Source organism: Lynx canadensis, chromosome D3, assembly GCF_007474595.2.
Source record: "Lynx canadensis isolate LIC74 chromosome D3, mLynCan4.pri.v2, whole genome shotgun sequence".
Taxonomy (NCBI): Eukaryota; Metazoa; Chordata; class Mammalia; order Carnivora; family Felidae; genus Lynx; species Lynx canadensis.
In genome coordinates, this window is record NC_044314.2 from 71778353 (window position 1) to 71804258 (window position 25906).

The 25906-nt window shown below is 52.9% G+C and overlaps 2 protein-coding genes across 4 annotated transcripts in view; both read left to right on the forward strand.

Moving 5' to 3' along the window:
• Window positions 1-9901, forward strand: part of TCN2 (transcobalamin 2) — a 41206-nt gene extending 31305 nt beyond the window's left edge. For all 3 annotated transcript variants that reach the window (XM_030336267.1, XM_030336265.1, XM_030336268.1), the window contains 8 exons: window positions 162-354; window positions 1140-1309; window positions 2339-2500; window positions 3572-3744; window positions 3881-4067; window positions 4916-5081; window positions 6840-6955; window positions 9315-9901. In XM_030336267.1, coding sequence (XP_030192127.1) covers window positions 162-354; window positions 1140-1309; window positions 2339-2500; window positions 3572-3744; window positions 3881-4067; window positions 4916-5081; window positions 6840-6955; window positions 9315-9376 — 1229 coding nt within the window. In that variant the 3' untranslated portion in view covers window positions 9377-9901. The remainder of the gene's footprint in view (window positions 1-161; window positions 355-1139; window positions 1310-2338; window positions 2501-3571; window positions 3745-3880; window positions 4068-4915; window positions 5082-6839; window positions 6956-9314) is intronic.
• Window positions 9902-14701: 4800 nt separating this feature from the next.
• Window positions 14702-21192, forward strand: SLC35E4 (solute carrier family 35 member E4). Its single transcript, XM_030336980.1, has 2 exons — window positions 14702-15988; window positions 20233-21192. The coding sequence occupies exons 1-2, from the start codon at window positions 15370-15372 to the stop codon at window positions 20664-20666; spliced, it is 1053 nt and encodes a 350-aa protein (XP_030192840.1). The 5' UTR covers window positions 14702-15369; the 3' UTR covers window positions 20667-21192.
• Window positions 21193-25906: the final 4714 nt, after the last annotated feature.

The window sequence follows — 25906 nt, forward strand, 5'->3', positions numbered from 1 at the left end:
GCCTTTTATTACAGCCATATTTCCCCATACAAGTAGGGTGTGTACTGGATGGAGAGGGAGTAGAGCTGTTTATACCCCGGAGAAGGCCCTGGTAAGGTAAAAGCAGTTCCTTGCTGGTGGCCTGGCCTTGTGACCTCACTTGGTCTGTTCTCTTTCCTAAGAAATACCACAGGTGGATAGCAAGCTGGTGGAGAGGCTGGGCCAGCGCCTCTTGCCCTGGATGGACTGGCTCTCTCTGGAGCACCTGAACCCCAGTATCTACGTGGGTCTGCGCCTCTCCAGCTTGCAGGCCGGGGCCAGGGAGGCCTTCTATCTGCACATCCTCAAACTCAGTTACCAGCACAGCCTCCTGGGGTATTGCTGTTCACTTTCTTCTCCTTTCCCCACACCTTGCTCCACATCCTAAGAGACAGGAGAACTATGTTCTCGTTTGGGCTGCCATTGATTTGTTGGGAGATTTTGGGCAAGTTTGTCTCCTTTGGCACTTCCTCCATCTGTAGAATGGGGTTGGCTTGACCAGATTGGAGGCAGACATCACTAATCCATGACCACAGTTCCCCCTCTGCCCCCCACCCCATACTGAGCCCAGAAGCAGCATCCGTCTGTGTTTCTCTCCCATGCTGAGGCAGACATCACTAATCCATGACTGCAATCTTCCATACTAAACCCAGAAGCAGCATCTAGCAGCATCTAACTCTGTGCTCCCTTTACAGGGGCATTAAGGAAGACCTGTTCTGAGGCTCACTGTGGGAGTTTGAATGAGAGGTGAAGGATCAGGAACACCATGAAGCCTGTCCTGCTTGGACTCCCTCTCAAAGAGTGGATGCAGGGCAGGGAGAGGGAAGAAAGGGAAGACTGTGTAGGCAAAGTGTGATCAAAATGGTGGGGTAAGCACAGGTCATTTGGATGTGAGAACCCTCAGGGTTTGTCCTTGAGTCTAATTTTTCATCTTTATGAAATATGTGTGGCATGCACCTTACAACTTGCACAGCTGATTACATCTGCTTTGGGCAGTTCTAGCAAAGTTTCTTATTGTTAGGTTTTTTTTTTCACTTTATGATGTTGAGGGGGGTGCCCCAAGCCAGGCTCACCAGGGTGGCACTTTCTTACAGAAGTGTTGTTAACTGGCTTTTTCCTAGGCTTACCTTCAATGATGACAACAGTGACTACCAGGACAAGCCCTCCATGGGCCAGCTGGCCCTCTACCTGCTAGCTCTCAGGGCTAACTGTGAGCTTGTTGAGGGCCGCAAGGGGGACAGGCTGGTCTCGCAGCTGAAGCGGTTCCTGGAGGATGAGAAAAAGGCCATTGGTGAGGGGGACGTGGTCTGCCAAGTGTTGGGGGGTGGGGCTCATCAGATAGTATTCTGTGGGGAAGCATCTAAGTCAGAACTTTGGGTTTTCTCCTCAGGCTTCTTTCCTACCCCCCATTCTGCCTGTGTCACTATCCACCTAGAGGCTTGGGCCTGCTGCAGTTGCCATCCTTGATCAAGCCTTTCCTGCACTCTACATATACTCTGTTGACAAGTTCTACTGCTCAGCCACCATGACTGACCTGACTGTCGACCCCTTGCACAGCCCCTGTACTACTTACTCCTCAGCCTCTCTCTGCCAACTGTCTTGCCTCCTGATTCGGCCCGGCACATGACAGCCAGAACAAGCATTTTAAATATAAATCTGATGTTATTAGCCCTGCTCAAACCCTGCACAGGCTGCCCACTGCTGTGTCCACAGCACCTCAAGCCCAGTCTGTCTTCCCTTCTTCTCCTCTCTAAGACCTGCTCTCCCATTCTCTGGCTCACCCACTCACCTGCCCCTCTGGCTCTGGCCACACTGATCTCTCAGCTTGCAGATCAAGGTCTTAATATATGTTTTCTCTATCTAGAAGATTTCCCTCCCCTTCTAGCTTACTCCTGCTCCACCTTAGCTCCCCCCACCCACCATCCCAGCATCACTGTCTTAGAGAATCCTGCTCTGACTCCCCAGCTAGTCAAAGACCTCTACCATATGGCCCCAGAGACTTCAGTCCACATTTCAGTACTAATCATGCTGTCATGAGTACAGGTTGTGTTACTGTTGGAGACCCTGGCTGTGCTGTGCCTGGCCGGTCACCACCGGCTTGGTCATCACTCTGAGCACAGCACCTGACACGTAGTGGATCTTCAGCAAGAACGGATTGAGGGAATGAAGGAATGAAGGATCTCGCGACCCAAAGGAGGGTGTCAGGAAGCATAGGCAAGGGGGTCCTGCGTGCCGGCTGGGCTGGTTGCTGGGAGTGGGCAGAGAGGCAACCCCTCAGGCCTGGTATGAAGTCCCTGCCCCATGGTTTTCTCCCTCCCAGGACACAATAACAAAGGCCAGCCCCACACCAGCTACTATCAGTATGGCCTGGGCATCCTGGCCCTGTGTGTTCACCAGAAGCGGCTCCATGACAGTGTGGTGGGAAAGCTCCTGTATGCCGTGGAACATGAACAGCATCTCCACCAGGGCCACCTCTCTGTGGGTGAGTGGGCTAGACCCTGCTAAAGCCAGGCTGGCACTCCTCCAGTCCCCAGCCCCAACTGAGGGCCTCTACCCCTCGGCCCAAGATCACCTTTCCTTGGGGCCCCTCCTCATGAGTCCCTTAGGAGTGAAATGGTGAGGACTCTTGAGTGTGGTACAGTGGTTGTGAGCCAGTGTTGGAGCTGAACTGAGATCCTGACCCCTGCTCTGTCACACACACTGATTGTAGGACACCCTGGGCAAGCCAGCTGGCCTTTCTGGTTCAGCCTCTCCTGTAAAATAACCTCCCAGCAGTATCTTGATAGAAGATGCCTTATAAATAAAGGACTTAGATTGGTGCTTGGCACAGAGAAGTTCTGGATACATAGTTATGATCTTGTCATTATATGAGCTTGGAAGCCTGAGACGTGGATTTTGGAACTGCTACCTCACTATGTGACCTTGGGCTTCCAGTGCCCTTTCTTGTCACTGTGATTCAGGGTCTCTTTCAGTTCTGGCATTCTGTGAGTGAGTGTGTGTGCCTCGCATAGGGTGGGGGTAGGATGGAGTAGGTTGGGAGGGCAAGGAGGTGCCCCAGAGAGAAGGCAGTAGGAAGCTTTCTCTGCCCGAGGCTTGTAGAAAAACCACTGTGGACACAGTAATCACCTTGGGGCCCAGGAAGCTCCCTGGACCTATTAAATCTAGCTGGAGGTAGACCCAGCTATCAGTGAGTTCCAGACTTCCCTGGTGATTTCAAAGGGCAGGCAGGTTTGGGAATGAGTGGTGTAAGATAAAGTCCTCTTGGATCTCTCTCCTCCAGGTTCTCTCCCTAACCTCTAACCCTTAAATAATAGACAGGGGTAGGGTGACCTATCATCCCCATTTGCCTGGAACTAAGCGGCTTCCAGGACTCTGGACTTACAGTGGCCAAACTGAGCAAACTCTAGGCACACTGGACTGAGTTGTTCCCTTTAGCTGGTGAAAACTTTCTAAACTGCTGATCTGATTATGGCCCTTCTTCGAGGCCTTGGGTGGTCATCTATTGCCCCAGGGCCCTGCCTGGTCTGACCCCAATTGGCTCTGTCCCCTGCAGACACAGTGGCCATGGCAGGCTTGGCCTTCACCTGTCTAGAGCACTCCAACCTCAACCCCAATCGGAAACACCAGATCACCCGGGCCATTGAGAACATACGAGAGAAGATCCTAAAGGCCCAGACCCCTGAGGGCTACTTTGGAAATGTCTACAGCACCCCTCTGGCACTACAGGTAGGAAGGAGAGCTTGGGGCCATAGCCCACCCTGGTGTTTGGTGGGAGGTGGCCTGGTCAGAGGCTGGAAGACCTGCCCCTCCATGCCAGCTGACCCACCTCACCTCCTCCTTCTCTTCCCCGTTCTGTCACCAGTTACTGATGAAGTCCTCCATGCCTGGGGTGGAGCTGGGCACAGCGTGCCTTAAGGCAAGGGCTGCTCTGTTGGCCAGTGTGCAGGATGGGGCCTTCCAGAACGCTCTCATGATTTCCCAGCTGCTGCCTGTCCTGAATGGCAAGAGCTATGTGGATCTCATCTCCCCAGACTGTGAGGCACCAAGAGGTAGCTAGGCCTTTCAGGGGAGCCCTGTTCTTTTCAGTCTGCAGGGCCCTTCCTGAAGTCTGCATGTGTCAGGGAAGGGAAGTTGCTTAGTCCTGATTTGCTGAATCAACGGGGGTTTGGGGGTGCACGTGGGACATACTGTTAGCTAAGATGCAGTCACAGCTTCTAGAAAGCCACAGTATGAGGAGAGAGATACCAAATAGAGAGCTCTGGGTGGGCCATGAATCTGCAGCCCCTTGCATGATGCCCGATATAAAAATGTTTGAATGAATGAATGGGAGAGACACATTTTGGGTAGCTCTGATACATCGTAATGAGTTCCAATTAGCAGCTTGAATCAGGGCTTCATGTGGGAGACGGACTTGAGTTGGAGAGTGGGATCTGCTAGTGGAGGAAGAAGGTAGCAAGGGCAGAGGAGAGAGGAGGCAGCAAGAACAGGCACTGAGGTGGAAAAGACTGAAATTTTGGGGAAGGTCTTACTAGAGAGTAGGGTCTGGGAGAATGAGCTGGGCTTACAGGCAGGAGAATGAAGAGAGGAGACCTTCGGAGGTAACAGGGGAGTCATATGAATAAATGCATGTTCTAGAAAGAGCCCTCTGGGGTGCTATGTGGGAAGGGGGATACTGGAGGCAGAAAAACCAGTGAGGGGCCCAACTTTGGGCAGCTGGGGAACTGGGGGGCTAAGGGACAAGGGAGGCTGGGATGGCAGCTGGTGGTGCTGGCTGAGATGGGACCAAGGGGCAGGAAGAGGTTCTGACGAGCCACAGTGTCTTCGAGGGAAGAAAGGAACACCAACACCTGGCTCCTTGCCCTCACACCAGCTGCCCCTTCCTCTCTCCCTGACATAGTCATGTTGGAACCAGTTGTGGAGACCCCTTCACCGCCTCAAGAGGTCATCCGTGTCGTGCTGAAGGTCCCCAGTGTCTCGCCACCATACATAAACTCCATCTCTGTCCCTGCTGGGTCCTCCTTGGAAGATGTCCTTAAGAAGGCCCAGAAGCTCAGAGGATTCATGTGAGACCCCCACCTCCCAGCCCTCACCCCCTCCTGACCCCACATCCCTGAAACAGAACTTGGATGGGACGAGGATGGAAGAGAAGGCTCCCTCAAGAGAGGTGCCGGCCCAGGCTCTGCTTCCACCTTCTCTAACCCTGATAGCTCACGCTGTAGTGGAAACAGACAGCCATGGGCCAGCGCTGTTCTGTAGCTATGAAAACATGCTCTGGAGGCAGAGCACCCACACTGGAATCCCAGCTCCACCACTCCCCAGCTACAGGCCCAGAACCCGTTATTTCCAATAAGCCATTGAAGACAACAGCTGTACCCTCACGGGGCCCATGCAAAGAGTCCAGGAATTAGTGCACAAAGAAGACATGGAACATGCTTATTACATATGCAGGGTCCCACACTTAGTAAGCTCAATACATGTTAGCTTTCATAAGAATAAGAATTTTTATTATCAGATGGGCTTGGTCTACTCCCTGTGATGAGTTACCTACTAAGCCCACCTCAGTTCTCTTCCTGGTAGCCTGCAGCTCATACAGCAATACTGCTGGGAGCCAACACAGTCCCAGACGGCCACACACACCGAGCACCTTTGACAGGCCACAGTCCAGCAGGCATTGAGATTACCCAGAACCTGCTGGCCTTCCTGTCTGTAAAATGTCATCAAAATGAAAAATAAATAAATAAATAAATAAAAGAACTTAACGTTTTAATTCAGAATTCCAAAGCCTCTGAGAAGACATCAGGGATATTAATCAGAGAAGCAATTCTGTTAGTGGAAGTAGGTGTCTGAACTGGGTGCAGAGGCCAGGCAGGAAGGCCATGTCTGACGGCACATGAATGCATGGCAGGGAAAGCTGGACTGCAGAGAGATTCCTGAGAGAAAGAGAGGAGAGAGAGAGAAACAAAGAGACGTGCTCCAAGCAGCCACACGGACCCATAGAGTTAGGGAATGACAGGGCAATGGGGACTGCTCCATGACACCCCCTCAAATAACACTTTCCCTTTGACTAAGTCACCATGAGTGGTTTTCTGTTTCTTAAAACTGTAAAAACCCTCCCTCTCTAAGACAGAAACGTTGATAAGCCTTTTGGGGAGAGGAAGAACATGGCCTATGGATTTAAGAGGATCCCTTTGGCAGCAGCATCCACATGGTCTGGAGAAACACAGAGCTGGAGACCAGGAGCTCAGGGTGGGGGTGGTGTGAATAAGGAGTCTCTTGGTTGCAAAGGTCAGAAATCTAACTCCAACTCTCTCTGGTAACGGGGAGCATGGGGTGTGTAGAATCAGAGAGAAGACTGAGCAATCTTGCCACAAGAAGAGGGGAGTGCCACTGAGTCATAAAATTTCCAGAACCAGAGACCCAATGCCACCACCAGGTGTCTCCATCTCACATGTTCCTGCTTTTATCTGCATGCTGGCTTCACCCTCTCTCATTGGGCATTGGCATCTTATATATGGGGCTGGCATCTTCTGACCGTCACCCCTGCAATATCAGCTCCCAGAGAAGGGGCAGCTGCTGAGTTGTTAATATAATAGGTGTCCCTTCCTGTAGGCCATGGTCCTGGTCAATGCAGAGGGGGTGAAGTCCCCTGGGTGGGCAGTGTCAGGGGGCTGCAGAGGAGGCATGGAGGTGAGGCCTATGGCCTGGGAAGGACTCTGGCCCTAAGGGAGAGGCCAGGACTTTCTTGGTGGGGGCAGTTCTGCTCCTGCTGTTGGGTCAGTGGGAGCAAAAGTCACTTCTCCCTCTGTTTGTCCCTTTGGTAGGTATGGAACGCAGAACACCTTGTCAGGCCCCTTCCTGACCTCTGTGATGGGAAAAGAAGCCGGGGAACGTGAGTTCTGGCAGCTCCTCCGAGCCCCTGACACCCCACTGCTACAGGGTAGGTCTGGTGGCCAGCTACCTCTGGACATTTCCCCCATCCAGCCTTGTTGCAGTGAGGCCAGCACACCTCAGCTTTCCTCTGAATCTTTCTGGGCCTCAGCCTCAGATAATCACTGATGCTCAAGGTTGCTTGTATGTTATTTAACTGAATGCTTAAGAATTTTTATGTAAGTTACTGTGGCAACTCTAGGAAATCAGGCAAAAAAGAAGAAAGTAAAATCACCTATAATTTGCTACCCGGAAATAACTTCTTTTAACTATTGATATATTTTCTTTTCCTTTCTTTTTTCTTTTTTTTTGTTTTTGTTTTTGCTTTTTATTTCTTGTTTTTAACTGTTGGTGTATTTTTTCTACCTAATTTTTTAAATACATAAGTTTATTTTTTCATAAAAATGGAGCCATGCTCTGTAGCAATACTGTCCAACAGAAGTAAAATGCAAGGCACATGTGTAATTCTAAATTTTCTAGTTGGTGACACTAATATTAATAATGTATCTTATTTAACCAAATATATCCAAAATATTATCATTCCAAAATTATTAGTGACATTTTGCATGCTTTTTCTGTGCTAAGATTTCAAACACTGTATAGCTGCATGTGGCTAGTGCTAGCATACTGCATGGCAGAGCCCTGTATATTGTTTTGCAACTTATTTTTTTTAATTTTTGTTCTTTTTTTTAAACATTTTATTTGTTTGTTTATTTTAAAGTAAGCTCTGTGCTCAGTGTGGGACTCGAACTCATGACCCTGAGATCAAGAATCACATGCTCTACCAACAGAGCCACCCAGGCGCCCCTTTTTTCATTCTTAATGTATTGTAGACATCTTTCTGTGTTGCTGTATGTAGATTTCCCCCTTCCTTTGTAATAGCCACGTAGAATATATCACTCACGAGGATGCTTTGAGCTGCAAGTAACAGGAAACACGATGCAAACTAGCTTCCACTGTATGACATCCATTGGGTTGTTGTGACCCAAGTCCAGAGTGTCTTGGACTGAGGACTTCCGGGCTGGTGTAACCTGGTCTCCAGCCCTGCTCCCCTGTGATTCCATACTCCTTTCTCTGTTGGCTTCCACACCCTTCTTATGTCTTCCCAGAGCTGCTCCCTTTTAGAACTTTGTTTGCCCCCAGCAGACAAAGGTGGAATTGGGACACAGGCACATTCCTGGACCCATCCCTGTTGCTAGGAGCTGGTTCAGGTTCTGCACTCACCATTGGCTGGAGAGCAAGGATTGCCACACACCTGGTTTAGGCCAGTCAGGGCCTGCCCTGGCACTGGGTGCTGCGGTGGGGCATGGAGTGAGATGGATAGGCTGCAGCTTCTTGATTTCTGCTAGATATTTGGGGTGTCTCCAGTTTTAACTCTTACACCTCAAGCTGTCATGAGCATCCTTGTGCATCAGCCCCCAGTCACCAGGCAGACTCTTAAGGGTCATCTGTCCCTGCTCTTGCTACCTGGAGCTTCTGTTGGGCACCTGTCATGTGCCAGGAATTGAGCTAAGTGCTTTCCAGAATGTGGGACTTTCTGAAGGAGTCCAAGAAAAAGCATTCTCTTTCTCTGCCTGGCTTCTGAGAAGATTGAGTAATAAAACAAAGACGTGGCATATGGAGACCCCAGATCTGGCCTCTAATTACTGAGGCTGGGCTGTGGGGAAGGAAGGGGGTGGCGCAGGGAGGGTAGCCTGGGACAACTCAATCATGAGGCAGATGTGGGACATGTGTCCTCTATCTCTCACCCCCTAGCCCTCCAGTCCAGCGTGAACCCCCTCTCATGGGGAAAAAGGAATACCTGGTTGTTGATACCATTATTGTCCCCATTTCAGAGATGGGAAAACTAGCACTCACAGAGGTTAAATAACTTGCTCAAAGTCATACCGCTGATGAGTGAAGAGCTGGGGCTTGAACCCAGGTATCATGCTGGAGCCTGGTTTGTCTCTAGTGATGAGAGGCTGGCCCTGAAGAAGACTTCACTCACAGTCTTGGTTCTTCCTTCAGACCACACTGAGCAAGTCCCTCTTCCCATTGGCCCCACAGGGGACTATGAAGACAGTGACCCTGCCCACCAGGTGTTGTCAAGGGGTCTCTGGCTCCTTTCACCCTGTGTTAGTTATCCAGAATGCTGTCCTGTATACCCCCCTGGGGGGGCTCCCCCACCTTAAAATAAGCCTGTGGGCCTTAGGGACCCGAGGTTACAGCTAATTTCAGTTTCCAGACTGGCTCTGCATAGTTCCCACTTTCCCACCACCAAGCCCTGAGTGGATCTTATAGACCCTGGCCTCAGGGTGCTTGTCCATAAGAAGAGGTTGGGGATAGGATTCTCTTCCCTGTTAACCCCCCTGCTCAATCTGTTTCTGCAGGTATTGCTGAATACACCCCCAAGGACGGAGAAACCATTGAGCTGAGGCTGGCTACCTGGTAGCTTCTGCGCTCACTCACCCCAGCAGCCTTGCCCACTCCCTGGGCTTCCGCCTTCCCTCCAGACATCGCTGTAACAGCCTAACCCTGCTGCTACCTCATGTGCACTTGGATAGGGTCCCCTGGATCATTCCAGCTACCACCCTTGTGAAGGTCCTAAGCTATCATCCACCCTGGATCAGTTAACCAAGCGCTTTCCCTGGGAGGGCTGTCTGCTCCAGTCTGGCCCAGTCTGGCCACACAGGCATCCTTTGAAGGCCATGCATGGTCTGTAGGGTATAAAGCATCTCCGACTCCTCAACACAAGGAGGAGAAGTCACCGGCTACTGGTGCTATGAGGACTGCCCCTCTGGGATTGAAGCCCTGCAAGGAGACCTCTATGGCCCAGGGGCTACAGCCCTGATCCCAGCTCTCAACTCCACCTTCATGGTGGTGGCCCCAGTGCTTGCTGTGGCATAGTAGCTGGTGGGGGCTCCACAGAGACGATCAAACCCTGCCTATGAAATGATTAAAGTGTTTGTGCACCTGCCCCAGCGTCCTGATGCCTCAAGTTGGTGAGTGAGTGCCGGGGGCTGGAACACAGAAGGAAGAGGTACCTGCAGGGGAGCAAAGGAAGGTGGGTGAGCCTTCTCCTGGGTGCTGGGGGAGTGATGCAGGCCGTAGCAAAGGTGATTGCTGTTTAGGGAGCATGTACTTGCTAGACACTTTCTTGCATGACTCTGAGGTTGTGGATATTTTTGTTTCCATCTCTGCCTTACAGTTAAGGAAATTGGTACTCAAAGAGGACATGTGACTCACCCACAATGTCAGGCAGGGGACGTGCCTTAGGAGACAGACCTGGCCTGGGGTGGCCTCCTGGCTCTTCCACTCAAACACTGAAAGTTGGGGGTTCCCATGGTTGTTATGACCATATGGCAGAACCCAAAGGCAACCTGAGGCCCAGGACCCTAGAGCTTGGGCTCTCGCTTCTGCTTTGCCCAACACACAGTCAGGGTACCACCCCAGGCCCCAGCAGCCAGGCCCCAGAACCTTGCCTGTTAGTGGGAGGGCCCTGAACCCCGAGCTGACCTCGGGAACCTCAGGAAGTGGGGTTCAGGCCAAGGAGGCACCCCACATGCCCCACCTCACCGAGGTTAGGAAGGGGGCTTGTCTCAGAGGGGCTTTCTGAGCTACAGCACTACAAAGTTATCAAACCTGCATATTACATATATGCCTCTTCCTAGGGCTCCAGTTTCAAATATTTAGCATCTGGATTGGAAGGGGAAGTAGGCGATTTAAAAATTCTTATATTGAGGGACGCCTGGGTGGCTCAGTTGGTTAAGCGTCTGACTTCAGCTCAGGTCACGATCTCGCAGTCCGTGAGTTCGAGCCCCGCGTCGGGCTCTGGGCTGATGGCTCAGAGCCTGGAGCCTGCTTCAGATTCTGTGTCTCCCTCTCTCTCTGCCCCTCCCCCGTTCATGCTCTGTCTCTCTCTGTCTCAAAAATAAATAAAACGTTAAAAAAATAAAAAAATAAATAAATAAATAAATAAATAAATAAAAATTCTTATATTGAAACAAACGTCAAAGTACCAGGAAGCCAAATGAAGATATGCAGCCTGCTTTGAAGGTGAAATGTGTGTGCCCAGAACCCCAGAGTGCTTTTTCCCTTGCCCCACCTTAGTCACCATCAGGAGCACTTCTCAGAGGCTTCAGAACCTGCTCTGTGCTCCTTGGTTTTACAATCCTGACAAAGAAGGGTGGAGACTCAGAGAGGCCTGAGGCTTGCCTTAGGTCACATAGCCTGGAGGTGTCAGAGCCATTGATGCCAGCCCTCGGGCACTTGCCACTGTACCACCCTGCTGCCTCCTCACCAGCTGGCAGTGGCAGGTCTCAGGCCAGGCTAGGGAGAGCCCCCTGCACGGGCTTTCAAGGGCATATGTACTAGGTGTGATCTACCCCTTCCAAAGGGATTATTGTAGTCAAGGATGTGTTTGGCTCTGAGGAGCAGGGACTACTCAGTCCTGCTCAAATCAAAGGCTATTTGCTGAAAAAGCCCAGCTCACCAACTCAGGGGCAGCCAAGGGTGGTAGAGAAACAGAAGTTGGGGCTCAAGATTCCTTTAGCTCTGCTAATGCTCCCTACTCTCTGTATCTTCCCCCTCAGTCAGCTTCTTCTGAATGTGGCCCCAGCAGTGACTTTGTCACTTTCCAGTTCAATTTCCCAGCCCCCTCTCATTTTCTCAGCCCATGTCCCATAGCCTGGAGAGGGGTCTGCCCAGCCCAGCCCACCTGTGGATTCTGGGCTAGGGGTCTAGTCTGGCACAATCTGCTGGTCCCCTGAGAAGGGGTGTGTGTGAGAGCACAATCATGTCTGGTGCAGGGCCCCACCATAAGAGATAAACAGAGATAAACAGAGGCCCTCCCTGGGGATTGGGGACCAGGTTTGTGTTTAGCCTTAACTTAGATCTGTAGACCTCCAGACAAACCACTTCCCCTCTTTCACAGCTATGCGATGGTGCCTGGGTTTACATAGCATGTTCATGCTTATCAGCTCATCATGTTGCAGGATTTTTTACCACAATACCCAGGATTCGTTGTCTCACTGCTCTGAAGAATGAAGAGGTGGACACAAAATGAACAGCCGGCAAAAGTTTATTAGAATATAAGATTAGAAAGGAAGAAGAATAGGAAAGCTCTCTTTACAGAGAAGAGACATTCAAAAGTGAACGCCCGAGGACTATAAGGCAAGGGTCCCTGTTTTATAAGGTTCTGGTCAGCCCTCCCCCTTCCTTTCCCCCTTGTTCCTTCCCAAGTTCTACCCTTTTTGGCTTGATAGTTCTAGGTGCTGGGTTGTCCATTCCTGATTGGTGGTGAGGGATGGTCAATGGCCATACTTAGGTCTTTTGTCAAATTCCAGAAGGGAAACCTGAGGTGGAGTAGCTGGGGCCTGTTACACTCTTAAGAGGAACTTGGACATTCCCAGCATTGTTCCAAAATAGGTGTTTTTCCCCACACAGGGACCTCAGGCCCTAATCTTTTCCTCTCTGCCTACTGAATCCTGTCTTCTCCTATCATAATCGTATCACAGATGGGAAACTGAGGTCCTAGCAGTGATTTATCTAGGGACATGCAGTGACCAGAGGAGAGGTCTATCCCACAGCCTCTGTAGCACAGTTGCTAGAAATGGGTTCTCCTGCCCCTGGTGGCACCCAGAGTCCCTCCCTGAATTACCTGCTTCCCATAGTACCCTGGGCCCCCCACGGGCAGAACTTGGATCTAAAGGATTTGGGAGTCTGTGGGCAAGGAGAGGCTGCTCTGGGCTTTTGGGTGGACCCCAGGGATATGGAAGGAGCCCCCTGCTCCCATTTTTTAACAAGGAAATATTCTATAGAGAATCTTGCTGCCTACAAGTCAAGGCAGGTTAAAAAACTGGGGCTCTGGACCCAGACAAAACTAATCTGAATGCCCCCACCAGCACTCAGGCTGCACAACCCCTGCTTTGGGCTGTGCTCTCAGCTGTTGCCTCGCCTCCCACCACAACATGGGCAGCTCTCTCTATCCTGCCATGGCCCACTCAGGCCTTATCTTGACTAATCTTCATTACTCATAGCCCATCCCTTACCAGGCAGGGCAGGTAGGAGGTGAGCTGCTTTGTGGCGGTCTTGGAGGAGTTGTAAACACTGTTTACCACTCCCTGGGAGCTCAGCTCTGAGAAGGTCAGGGTATTTACTATCTTTAAAATCATTATTATTATTTTTTTTTAATTAAAGGAAACTTACTGGAAAACTGACAGAATCTCAAAAAGAATATAACTCTTAGGCGGCACTGATTCCTCTTCTTCAGGAAATATGGAAGGAGGGAGGTTGCCCCCTTGGCTGGCTCAGTTTCTCTCCCACAACCCTTCCTAGAGAAACCCTGTCCAAATACTCCCTTATTTTAGTCCTTGACCTAGAAATCCCTTACCCTACAATTTGGGCTATTAAGCAGCTATTTGCAGGCTCCAGCAGGCATCAGAATCACCAGAGGCAAGTGTAAAAATGCAGATTCCCGGGCCCACTAGAAACCGTATGATTCAGCAGGCCTCCAGTGAAGCTGGGGACAAGCGTCGGGGGAGGACACGGTACTAATCCTTGCCCCGTGATTGTGATGGGGCTTGGGGGACGCTTGCTGTCATCCCGCGGTCTGACCACGGCGGGGCGCCGCGGACCGAGCTAAGTGGTTCCCCTTTGAGATCTTGTTCCTCAGAACAGGCTGCGGTCATCAGGACTTGCTTGTCAGACAGCAGGCCAAGGTTGAGCCGTGTTCCAGTGCGCAGGAGCTTCCGCAGGAAAGGAAGCCGGACGTCAGGAAAGAGGCTCACAGTTGGCAGTGGGCACCTACCTGCTCCAGACATTCATTCCACCTTGGTTCTTGGCGCACACTTCAGAGCTCAGAGTCGAGCCTGGAATCCGAAACAGCTTGTTCTGTTCTGGGGTGCGTTGTTTACCCAACTCTGAGCTCAGAGAGCATCCGTTGTTCAGATGGGAAAACGGAGACCGAAACAGGGGCAAGGGCTTAGTGGCTGCTGCTCTGGCTCCCAGCCCACCCAGGGCTCTTTGTCCTGTTAGGGGGCAGAGGGTGGACCCCAGAAAGTCCAGCTATGAGTCAGCTCTGAGTGCCCAGGGGACGGGACAGGGTCTGTTGGCTAGGGATAGATGCTGGCTGGCACCCCGCTTCCACAAATGTCGGTGGCCTTGGTGATTCAGTTTCCTTGCGCCTGCCTAGAAGGGGCCGGCCCTGGGCTGGGAGAGGGAGGAGGTGCTGAGAGTAGGGATGGGCTATGGAGGGGCCTAAGGGGCCCGGTGGTCCAACTCATCTGGATGCCGAGGTCCCACGGAGTAACTGTAGCCAGAGATCGTGTGGCCCCGAGACTGGTCCTGGAATGGGGGTTCCTGGGTGGGGGTCCTTGAAGGTGCAGTCTCCTGTGAGGCTGGGGGATTTTATTGAGATCCCTCAGAAAGGCACCCTATTGTCCCCGCCTCGTGTTGGTCTCTATGGGGGCTTGCCTTGGCGCTAGGTGTGAAGGGGTCTGATCCCGCACTGGTGGGAGGAGTAAGGAACAGGCAGCCTGAACACTCCAGCTGGAGGGCTCGGCTGAGGGGAGGACTTCTTGGAGGATGGAGGAGGGGCTGTGAGCAGGCGGCGTGGGGGCGGAGCGAGACCGCCCACCCGGCTCCGGGGGCGGTGCCTGGCCAGGGGCGGTTCTGGGGGGCTCCCCCCAACTTTCCGGGTGGGGCGCGGGCGGCGGCGGTGGAGGCGGGGTCTAGAGCGCGGGGCCTCGCCCGCCGCGCCGGCTCGGGCTGAAGCCTGGCGGGAGGTGCTGCCGGAGCCGGAGCCGCAGCCGCAGCCCGAGCCGCCGGGAGCCGGAGCCGCCAGGAGCTGGAGCCGGAGCCGGGGCTAAAATACAGGCCTTGCCGCAGCCTAACCGAGCAGAGCTCGTCGCCTGGCACCAGCCTGAGCGCGGGCCGGTGTGTCAGCCAGCCGCAGGGCCTGGGCGCACTGGCGGAGGGAGCGAGCCGCGACCACCGGGCACCACCGGGAGCGTGTGCCCGGATCGCCCCTGCCAGGCCTGGGCCCGGCCTGAACAAGCATTAGGTCGCGGGGTCTGAACCAAAGAGAAAAAGGAACGAGGGTTCCATCTAATTGTGGAGTGGGCTTAAAAGCGGGAAGAAGAGTGGAGACTTCACCTAGGACTGAGCAGAGGTGCCTGCAGCTTACTAGGCCAGGCTGGAGCACCAGAGAGCCTGGCATCCCAGCAGCTACGACCTGGGTTCTGTCCTACCCGAGCCAGGAATACAGCATAGCTCCTGGACCTTGGCTGGCACAGGCCTGGCACAAGAAGCAGTGCCTTAACCTGTCTGAGACTGGGCCCAGGACCCGAGGAACTTGGGATCAGGCCTGGCCTAGACTGGGACTCTCTGGTGGCCCAGAGCTGGTCACTGGGGAGCTGTCCTTCTGCCCCAGACCCACTGGTACGGATGTGTCGCTGCCCACTGGAGCACCATGACGGCAGGATGACCTCAGCGGAGGCAGTGGCAGTGGCCAGTGGTGCTCGGGTGGCTGGGTCCCCCGAGTGGCCCCCCGACACTCCCCAGGCCCTTGGTCGGCCTGGCCGGGTCAGGGTGGCAGTGGCAGCGCTGGTGTGGCTGCTGGCAGGAGCCAGCATGTCGAGCCTCAACAAGTGGATCTTCACTGTGCATGGCTTCGGGCGGCCCCTCCTGCTCTCAGCGCTGCACATGCTGGCAGCAGCATTGGCATGCCGCTGGGGGGCACAGCGCCCCATGCCCAGCCGCACCCGCCGCCAAGTGCTGCTGCTTAGCTTCACCTTCGGCACCTCGATGGCCTGTGGCAACGTGGGCCTGAGCGCTGTGCCCCTAGACCTGGCACAACTGGCCACCACTACTACACCACTGATCACGCTGGCCCTGTCAGCACTGCTGCTCGGACGTCGCCACCACCCGCTACAATTTGCTGCCATGGGCCCACTCTGCCTGGGGGCTGCCTGCAGCTTGGCTGGTGAGCTCCGGACACCTCCTGCTGGCTGTGGCTTCCTGTTGGCTGCTACCTGCCTCCGTGGCCTCAAGTCCATTCAGCAGAGTGAGTGGTTGAGGAGGTGGGGACTGGGGTGGTTGTGTGGCCTGGGTCATCCTGGGAGGGGCATGGCTGTTATCCCATTTTCCAGATGAAGAAACTGAGGTTCATGACTTTGGAAGAGGCAGAAACTGAGACTCAGAAAGGGCCAACAGCTCAGTGAATTCCAGGCCCCAAACTTAGGCTCTAGACCCCAACCGATATTTAATAATAGTTGCCGTTGATCTGTGTCTCGTGTTTTTTCAAGCCCTTTATCTCTTTGGATCTCCATACTGCCCTGATTAAGGAAGGCACAATATTGTTCCCACTGACAGGTAGAGAGACTTGTCCTGGGTCATGTGGCCAGTGAGTAGCAGAGACAAGATCTGAACCCAGGCAGTCAGACTCCATGCTGTCCACGTGATATGGTATAAGGCTGTGGACCCAGAGGGGAATCTGATAGTGGGGACCTGGGAGAGAGAAAGAGGGCAAGACCTTGAGCCGGGATCTGGGAGGTGAGGTGATATTTAGTGGGAGCTGCAGTGTAACAGGCCCCATGCTGGGTGTTGACCTTGAATTGTCATGGCAACCACCACCTTCATCCCTGTTTTATAGCCCATGGAACTGAGACCTAGAGGTGCCCTGGGTCACTTCACCTCTGAGGAAAGGAGCCAGGGGGCTCTGGGAGAAGGTGAAGTGGAGGCTCCAGGCCTAGACCCTGCCAAATCACTGTGTCTGATGGTGGAGGATGCCTTCCTGTGGCTTATCAAGGGGCATCCAAGTCACAGTCCTCACTCTCTCTCTTCCTCAACTGAAGGGAGAGGCTGGGGAAGGCAAGGTGCCCATTTGGGGTAGGAGGCCTGGGTTCTAGCCACACCCTTGTTCATACTTGTTGGTCAGCCTTCAGCAGATCTGGGTCTTATCTGGGCCTCAGTCTCCTTATCTGTTCAGTGGAGGAGGGTTGGAGTTGTTGGGAGTCCCAGGGGTCTCTTGCTCTCTCTGCCTTCCAGCTCTGAGATCTGTGACCCAAGCCTGGGAGAAGGAAGAGGGGGCTCCAAGGGTGCTAGGCTGGGGTTTGGGGCAGCCTGAAGGGAAGAGAAAGTTGAAGGTAGAGCTCAGCCCCTGCCCTGGCATCTTCAGAGCCAGCACTCAGAGGCCTTGTCCCCATACTGGGCCCTGAGGCATGGCCAAAGCTCAGTTCTATTTTTGCCCTCCCAGTTACATGAGAGCTGGTGACTAAGCTCGGGCCTGAGCTCTGGGCAGGAGTCGCAATGGGAAACCTGACCTCTTGACCCCCCACCTTACCTGGGAAGGCCCCAGCTTCCAGGCCCATGCCATGCCTGCTGAGGCCAGTGCTTCTCGCCCAGGCCACAGGAACACGGGCACGGAACAGCAGGTGCCTGGCATTGGGCTGCTTCTTGGCTGCTGCCAGCCTTCTCTCTCAAGTGTCAACTGCCTGGCCCTCGAGGTGGCTTGTTTGGGTGCTTCCTCCAGGCTCCCACAGCACCTTCTACTTCCCCTATCACAACTCTGAATGTCCTGTATTGTAGCCACTTGGTTACCTGTCTGTGTCCCCCCAGACAGGAGCTCTGAGTGGGCATGGACTGGTTTTGGGCATCTCCTTGTCCCCAACACCTGGCCTGAGGCCTGGAACAGGGCAAGTACTCCTTAGGTGGTGGTGTTATTAATGGCTCTGACAGAATAATTGGCAGGCTGGTTAGGCTACATGGCCTAGAGTGTTAAGGAGGGCGCTTGGGAGGCTGGAGGCCTCACCAACAGAGGTGGGATGGGGAGAAACAGACTGGAGCCAGGAAATGAGTTGGGTTTTGGACAAGAGGACAAGAGGACAATGAGTTGGGTTTTGGACTTCCAGGGGTTCCAGATTCAGACTAGAGTGTAAATGACAGATATCAGCTCCTTTCCTGAGAGCAGACTCCATGGCAGTAGGCATGAAAGTCCAGGAAGAGGAGCATCCAGGCAGCCACAGGCAGGGCCAGTAGCTTCCTTCCGACCTGGGCCAGTTGCAGGCCCAGGGGGTCTACACTCACAAAAAGACTGGAAAGTGGGGGGGCAGCTTGCTGAACTTGCTTTTAGCTGTACCCACCTGCATCAGAGAGCAACCTGACCTGATCCCTGCCTGAGCTCTCCGGCTGGTGGGGAGATGCACTCAGAAACAGAGATTACTATGGCAAGAGAAAAGTTCTAGAGCCAAGGTGGGCACAGGTGTGGTCAGGGGCGGTTTCTTCCTCCTGGGGAGACCAGGGGAGGCTACCTGGGGGAGGAGGCATGCAATGATGATAAAAATAAGATCATAGTAGTAGTGAACACTTGCTGAGCCCTCACTATGTGCCCCCACTGTGCCCAACTCTATGCAGGAGGGCATTCTGGGAGTGGGAAGCAGACCTTGCCAGGGCACAGGTGTCAGCCAGCAGGAGCTGTGTGGGGGATCATGACAGCTGTCATAGTGAGCAGTTGCTGCTGGGCACCAGTCCCTAAGCTCAGCATCTCACACACTCCAGTGAGGGGGCTGTTGTCACCTTCCCCAGGCACACATGAGGAGACGAGACACAGAGTGGCTTGTGTGATGTCACACAGCAAGTGAAGGAACAAAAATGGGATAAGCCACCAGGCAGTGGAACAGAGGGTCTAGAGGACATGTTTGTCTGAATGTGGCAGAAGCCTGGGTGTGTTCAGATGCTGAAACAAAAATGCCTTTAGAGAAGGAGAGGTTGAGATAGAGGGTTTGGTGGGGCTAACAGGGGAGAGGTCATTAAGGAGGCAGGATGAGAGGCTGGCATTTGGGGGGGCTTGGGTGGGGTGAGTGGCCTGTGGTGGAGGATCATTGGCTTTTCCCCTGGCTGCAGGGAAGGGAGGCAGAGGGCTGGGTGGGATGTAGAATAGGCACAAGGGGCTGGGGATGGTGGGGGGAGGTTAGGACTTTCCTCCCTGGCTGCCTCACAGAGGTGAAGTTCACCTGAAACCCTAAACACCTTCCAACGATTGGACCTTAAACGTACAAGCCACACACTGCTTGTAATGGTGCTAAATTTGGAGTGAATGAGCAGGAGACATTTCAATTATCTGTTCATTTCTAGAAACGCTGGAGGAACTGTTGCCTAGAGAACAAAGCCAAAACATCAAAATGAAATCGAGAGAGAGAAATACAGTTTTCCTCTTCTAGCCTATGAGTAAGCACCCCTTGTAGCTCTTTGGAAAGCGTGTGTCAGAAAATGCACAGAGGCTCCAAGAGCCCTGGGAGGGGGGCCTCCATCGATTACTCATCTCTCTCCACTAAAGCTTGGAGGAGGCCCCAAAACATCATTGCCCGTGCAAATACTATCATTTCACCGAAGCAGTGTCTGACTTTGGTGATGGGCACTGCTTCCTTTGTGAACCAGCTGGGCAATAACACATATGTGCACACACACACACACACACACACACATGCAGGCAGACAATCACACGTATGCAAGCTGGTAGGATCCTCTCCTTCTCTGCAAAACTAAAAGGTTTCCTCTTAGGCCTGGATTCATCTTGACAAGCCTTAGTGATCAGTTATAAACAGTGAGTGACAGCCAAGTGCAAACAATGACTTTCTTGTTGTTCTTAGTCATCCCAGGGGTCATAAGTGAATGAAGCAATGAATGAACCCACCATTTGACTCAAACAATTCATTATTGTAACACTCTTTTTTTTTTTTTTTGGCTAGTCAGTGGCGGAGCTGGGACCTTCTACTGGTCTGTCCCTGCTTTGGTGGTGGGAGCTGCGGTGTGGGGTAGTGGGTGTGGTAAGGACTAAGGCCAAGAAAGGTGGGTCGGCGTCCCTTGGCACAGGACCTTCTGAGCAGGTTAAGAACCTCGGATATTTTTCTCCAGGGCCTGTGGAGCCCCTGAAGATTTTTTTTAGAGCCACGCTTCATGTTTATTGATCATATCTTTTTACATTTACTGAGCATTTACCTTACAAAGGCTTTATAAATGTTATCTATTTTAATCATTACAACAATGCTGCGTATTAGGTGTGGTTATCACTGAACTTTGCAGGTGATACAGAGGTTAAGTACGAGGTCACAGCTGGTAAGGAGTGGATACAGGTCACAACCCAGGTGGTGTGACTGGGTTCTTGTCCGTCATGTTACGGAGCAGGAGCCACTGATTCTGCCCGAGGGATTGAGGCAGGCTTCCAGAGTGATGGGCCCCGGAGGCCATGCCGGATTAGCCAAGTGGGGGTTGTCTGCCTCCGGTTGCTGATGGCTGCTGTCCTGGTTGCAGGTGCCCTGCTGCAGGAGGAGAGGCTGGACGCGGTGACCCTGCTGTACGCCACCTCGCTGCCCAGCTTCTGCCTGCTGGCGGGCGCGGCCCTGGTGCTGGAGGCTGGTGTGGCACCGCCGCCCGCTCCCACCAACTCCCACCTCTGGGCCTGCATCCTGATCAGCTGCCTCCTGTCCGTGCTCTACAACTTGGCCAGCTTCTCCCTGCTGGCTCTCACCTCTGCCCTCACCGTCCATGTCCTGGGCAACCTCACTGTCGTGGGCAACCTCATCCTGTCCCGGCTCCTGTTTGGCAGCCGCCTCAGCGCCCTCAGCTATGTGGGCATTGCACTCACCCTTTCAGGAATGTTCCTTTACCACAATTGCGAGTTCGTGGCCTCCTGGGCTGCCCGCCGTGGCCTCTGGCGGAGGGACCAGACTGGCAAGGGTCTATGACATCTAGGGGAATATGTGGGCTCCTGGAACAGCCCCGGCCTGAATCCAACCTCGGCCAGTGGCCATGGGAAAAGTGGAGAGCAGGCAGCTACTGGGGCCATGGGAGAGAGAGGGGCCTTCTGGAAAGGCCACCTTGGAAGCTGGCATGGGGATTCCCAGACACCCACCTCCTGTCCCTGCCTGCCTCTCATCACAGACCTCACTCACCACTGGATGGTGGGTCCAGACCTGGCACAGTCACTGTGCTTGTCGGACTGATTATTATGATTAGCATCAACTACTACTCCAAAAATTTGGAAAACCTCACCACGTTCTGATGACGACGATGATGATTCTTGGCGATTGCACAATCCTTCCTCCAGGAAGTGGGGGAGGCAGCTAGGGGGCCCAGGGAAGGGCTTCTTTGTTGCTGGGATCCCCTGGGGATTGGGGTCATCTATGCCAATTCCAGGCAGCTGCTGTAGCCTCACCCCTGGGCCCCCCAATTTTGGGTCTTCCATCCTTAAATAAACTATTTTTGCTTGTATACCTGTGTCATTGCTCAGGGTTACAGCCAAGGAAATACAGGGAGAGCTCTGGGCCTGCTGGCGACCACCACCCACCCTGAAACGGGGACATCCTTCCTTACCTGTCATAGCCTGTCTGGGTCCCCAACCTAGCCCCCTTCTCTAAAGTCCCTCCACTGGCCAGGCCACCATTGCTCATATTCTGGATGGTGGCAGTAGCTTCCTCCCTGCTCTGCTCTAGCCCCTCCACTCCACCTTACACGTAGCCCCAGAGGGATCTTTCTAAAACACACACCTTCTGGGGCTCCATACTGCTTCTGGGACAAAGTCAGAACTTCCTGCCCCAGACCATAAGATCCCCGGGGTCTGATCCCTGTGGCCTCACCAGGCTCCTGTCTCACTTCTCCTCTCCTTGGGCTCTACCTTCCATCCTCTCTGACTTCCTTCAGGCACCTGGCCTGGGAAGGACAGGCACAGGGTTTCCTGGCCCTGGCCTCCACCCGGCTGGCCTTGTGGAGGGGAAGTGGGCCCAGGCTGAGTCACTCACTACCCACCCTGCCTGTGACTCAGAGATGCCACTGGCCCAGCCCTGTCCCTGTGCAGCCTGGGCATTTCCAGCCTCCGCTCTGAGGCTTGGCCAGAGAGGACAGATTAGATATCTTTGGTTCGGCAGAACCTCACTGGTACCCAGGACCCTTCCCCCATTCAAGGGAGCCCACAGCCATAGCAAGATCCTCCCTGTAGCACCCTTGCCCTGGCTCCTGGGTCCCCATGGAATACTTGGCTTTAGAGTGAGCCTATCCCACCCCCATCCCCAAACCCGGCAGATCAAAGCCAGCCCTTGGTGGTTGTGGGGATAGGGCAGGGGGGAATTGGAGCTGTGCTTGGCGGGGGGCTGGCTTGTCACCAGACTCAGGACCATCCTGCACTGAGGAGATTCCCTCAAGGTCATGTTTAAAGCACACCCCCCCCCCCCCCCCCCCCGATCAGAAAACCCTTTCTCACAGTGTGATCTGTTTTGGTCTCTCTTGGCATCACAGAGTCATTTCATTAGGAGTGGGCAGTGAGGATTGCTAGAATAACTGGTAAGAAAGGCTTAGTGGGGGGTGATTCCCACCAAGGGCCCCTGCCCCTCTAGGCTCTGCTTCTTACTAGATGATTGCCCCGGGCAAGTCACTCTGCCTCTCCACGCCTCAATGTCTGTACCCAGGAGAACAGATGTCCCCTTCCTTGGGAAACTCTTTCCTAACCGCACCGCTGCCCTGCCCCATGCCAAGCTGAGTTGAGAGCCACAGCTAAAGGTCAGCCCAGCTCCCTGTACTTCAGGCGGGGCGTAGAGCACATCCCACTCTTAGAACTAGTTTATCACCTCTCTTCTCCACCAGGAGGGGCTCTGGGAGGGCCAAGACAGCTGTCCTGCTCATGACTGTCTCCCCAGTACCAATACCTGGCATGGATAGAGTAGGTGGAAGAGAATACTAGGGGTCAGACTTGGGTTCAAACCCCAGCCCTGGTGAGTCTAAGCTGTGTGACCCGGGAAAAAGGCCTTCGCCTGTGCCTCTGTGTGTTAAGTGGGGACAGCAGTAGAACCCAACCCTGTCTAGCTCCAGGAGGCTGAAGTGGGCTAATGTGTAGGAAGTGCTTAGCAATAGTGCCTGAAACTTAATAGGCCTTAAGAAATGTTAGCAGACTAACTCACACAGACACTTCACAGTTCCTTCCCAAGGCTTTTCACACTAGCCATCCCCCTCCCACCCAGCCTTCCACTGCACACTGAGAGCCCCCAGAGAGTGCTTTTGGAGCACAGCGGGGTGGATGCCCTAGCTCCCGCCCCCTTGCCCTGCTTTGGAGGAAGCCAGGGAAGCTGGGTCTGTGCTGGGCATCCTGCCATTGTGGATTCAGAACAAAGCTGCTGCCTTGTCTTAGCCCCAGCTGCCAGGAGGCCCCTCCCGGCCTCCCCAGGGGGCCCTTGGATTGTCATTCCAGGGGGCCAGTGCAAACAAGGACTCTTCTCGCTCCCTGCTCTGCTCCAGAATCAGCTCTGGGACGCCAGAAACTTCACCATCTCACTGCTCCTGCTCAGTTGCCAGTACGTCCTGGAAATAACACAAAATGTGATGGAGAGCCATGAGAGGTTTTGAGCAGGCAAGAGCCATGATGTTCAATAAGCATTTCCTGATAATGGCCCTTTAGTACAGTCTGGATCCTATGTGGAGGGGAAATTGACAGGAGGTAGAAAGACCAGGGAAGAGGTATTGTAGTGGTTCAGATGACAATGGGAACAGTGTTTTGGGCACAGCACAGAGTACCATAAATTGTATAGGTTTGGGGTAACAAATTATCTGTAGACATTATGGCTTAAAGCAGCACATATGAATTATTTCACAGTTTCTGTGCATCAGGTATTTGGGAGTGGCTTAGTGGAATAATTCTGGATATCGGCCAGGGCTGTGGTCATATGCAAGTTTGGCTGGGGCTGGAGGGTCCACTTCCAAGATGGGTCATTCACATGGCTGCAGGAGGCCTCAGTTCCTTGCCACATGGGCCTCTCCACAAGGCATCTTGAGTGTCCTCATGACATGGTAGTTGGTTTCCATCAGAGTGAGTGATAAAGAGCGCAAAAAGCCACAATGGCCTTCTTGACTCAATCTCAAAAGTCACACTCATTTCTCTAATATCTTCATTTATTATTTAATTCTAATACTGTTATTTCTCTGCTAGCTTAGGTCAACTCCATTCAGTATGGGCCCTCCTACCTTGACTACCATTAGGGCATGAATGCCAAGAGTAGAGGATCTTTGAGGTCATCTCAGGCTGGCTACCACATTACTGAATGTTGGCTGAGTGAGTGATTGAGGAGGACACAGCTTGGGGCCATGGGGAATTAGTCTGGGAGCCTCCTGCTCCAGGTGGATCTTGTCAACCATATCTCCGCATCCTCCCTGATAAAATACTATATGATCCTGCCCACCATGGTCACTTGGCAAATGTTTGCTCAATGAGGGCTGGAGGCTGCTTTCTCTGCTCCCCACTTGCAGACTCCTTGGTCTATTTGAAGCCCTGGATGCTCTGATATCTCCAAGCCCCCTCCCTCTGATTTCTTCCAGTTATATGAGGCCAGATCTGCTCCCGGTGCCTGATGGAACCTTCCAGTATCTAGACCTCCTACTGCCTGCTCCTGACAGCCACAACCCTCATGTGACCCTCCTTCCTTCTCTAAGCACTGCCAAGCATCCCAACTGGGTAGATTCTGGCCCAGCAGCACCTGCTGCCTGGACTAGGCCATTTCTCTTTGTACATAAACTTTCTTTGGTGGAAGAACACTTGTCCCTGCATACTATGCTGAAGTCGGATAGCAAATGAAAGCTGAGTGGCCTTAGATGAACCAGGAAACCTCTTACCCCTGAAGCATTGCTGCTAAATTTCCCAGGAACCCTGTTTGAAAACCACAGATCTAATTCAGTCTTTGTCAAACATATGAGGAAAGGGGCGCCTGGGTGGCGCAGTCGGTTAAGCGTCCGACTTCAGCCAGGTCACGATCTCGCGGTCCGTGAGTTCGAGCCCCGCGTCGGGCTCTGGGCTGATGGCTCGGAGCCTGGAGCCTGTTTCCGATTCTGTGTCTCCCTCTCTCTCTGCCCCTCCCCCGTTCATGCTCTGTCTCTCTCTGTCCCAAAAATAAATAAACGTTGAAAAAATAAATAAATAAATAAACTGATAACTCAATTTAAAAAAAAAACAAAAAACAAAAAAAAAACATATGAGGAAACTAAAGCCCAAAGAGGAGGAAGAACCAAGATGATTATCTTAGTCTGTTCAGGCTGCTATAACAAAATTCCACAGGCTCCAAAACTGTAAGAAATAAACAACAGAAATTTCTTACAGTTTTGGAGACTGGAGGTCTGAGACCTGGGTGCCAGCATGGTCAGTGAGGGGCCTCTTCTGGGTCACTTTGTTGTATCCTTACAAGGCAGATGGGGCTAGCTGGCTCTCTAGGGCCTCTTTTATAAGGGCACTAATCTCATTTATGATGGGTACACTCTCATGACCCCAACACCTCCCAAAGACCCTGCCTCCTAATACCATCATCTTGGGCATTAAGCTTTCAACATATGAATTGAGTGGGGGGTGCGGACACAAATATTCAGACCATAGCAAAAATCTTATGCAAAGAATGAACAGCAGGGCTAGGATTTCACCTCCTAAGTTTTTGGATTCTGCCATATCCTGCTCCCCACTGTGCTCTGAGAACAGAGCCAGGGTGTGAAGTTATAGAGGTATGCAGGGTCTGGCTCAGGTTGACAGGGAGTGTCTGTCATAGAAGCTACCAGCCAGGTATCCCCCAGCTCAGTCAACAAAACATTTTTGTCCTCAGGGGGAAAGAATTACAAATGTTTTGTCAAGGGGAAGTCTAAAAAGATTTGTGGCAAGAGGCTGTTACATGTGTTGAGAGCTTTCTGCTTTTGGGTGTCTCTTGGAAACTCTGAGAGGTGGGTAGGATGGTGTATTACTCTGGGTCCTCTGAGAAGCAGACACCAAGGTGGAATGAAAAGTTCAAGGGTTTTATGAGGGCAAAAGTTTGTGAGAGAAAATGGGAAGGAAGCTGGGGAGGCTGGGAGAGTTGTCAGATCATGATTTAAATCAGACTCTGAGTGGAGGAGAGAGGGGAGCATGGTTGGGGAGAAACGTTCCTGACCATGCTGCAGTCTAAGGTTCGGCAGGGTCATCAGAGTCCTT

Bases quoted from the DNA above. Each gene is read 5' to 3' on its own strand.
- SLC35E4 (XM_030336980.1), top strand. From the start codon at position 15,370: ATGTGTCGCTGCCCACTGGAGCACCATGACGGCAGGATGACCTCAGCG. The intron at 15,989-20,232 runs GTGAGTGGTTGA...TCCTGGTTGCAG, and splicing joins CCTCAAGTCCATTCAGCAGA to GTGCCCTGCTGCAGGAGGAG.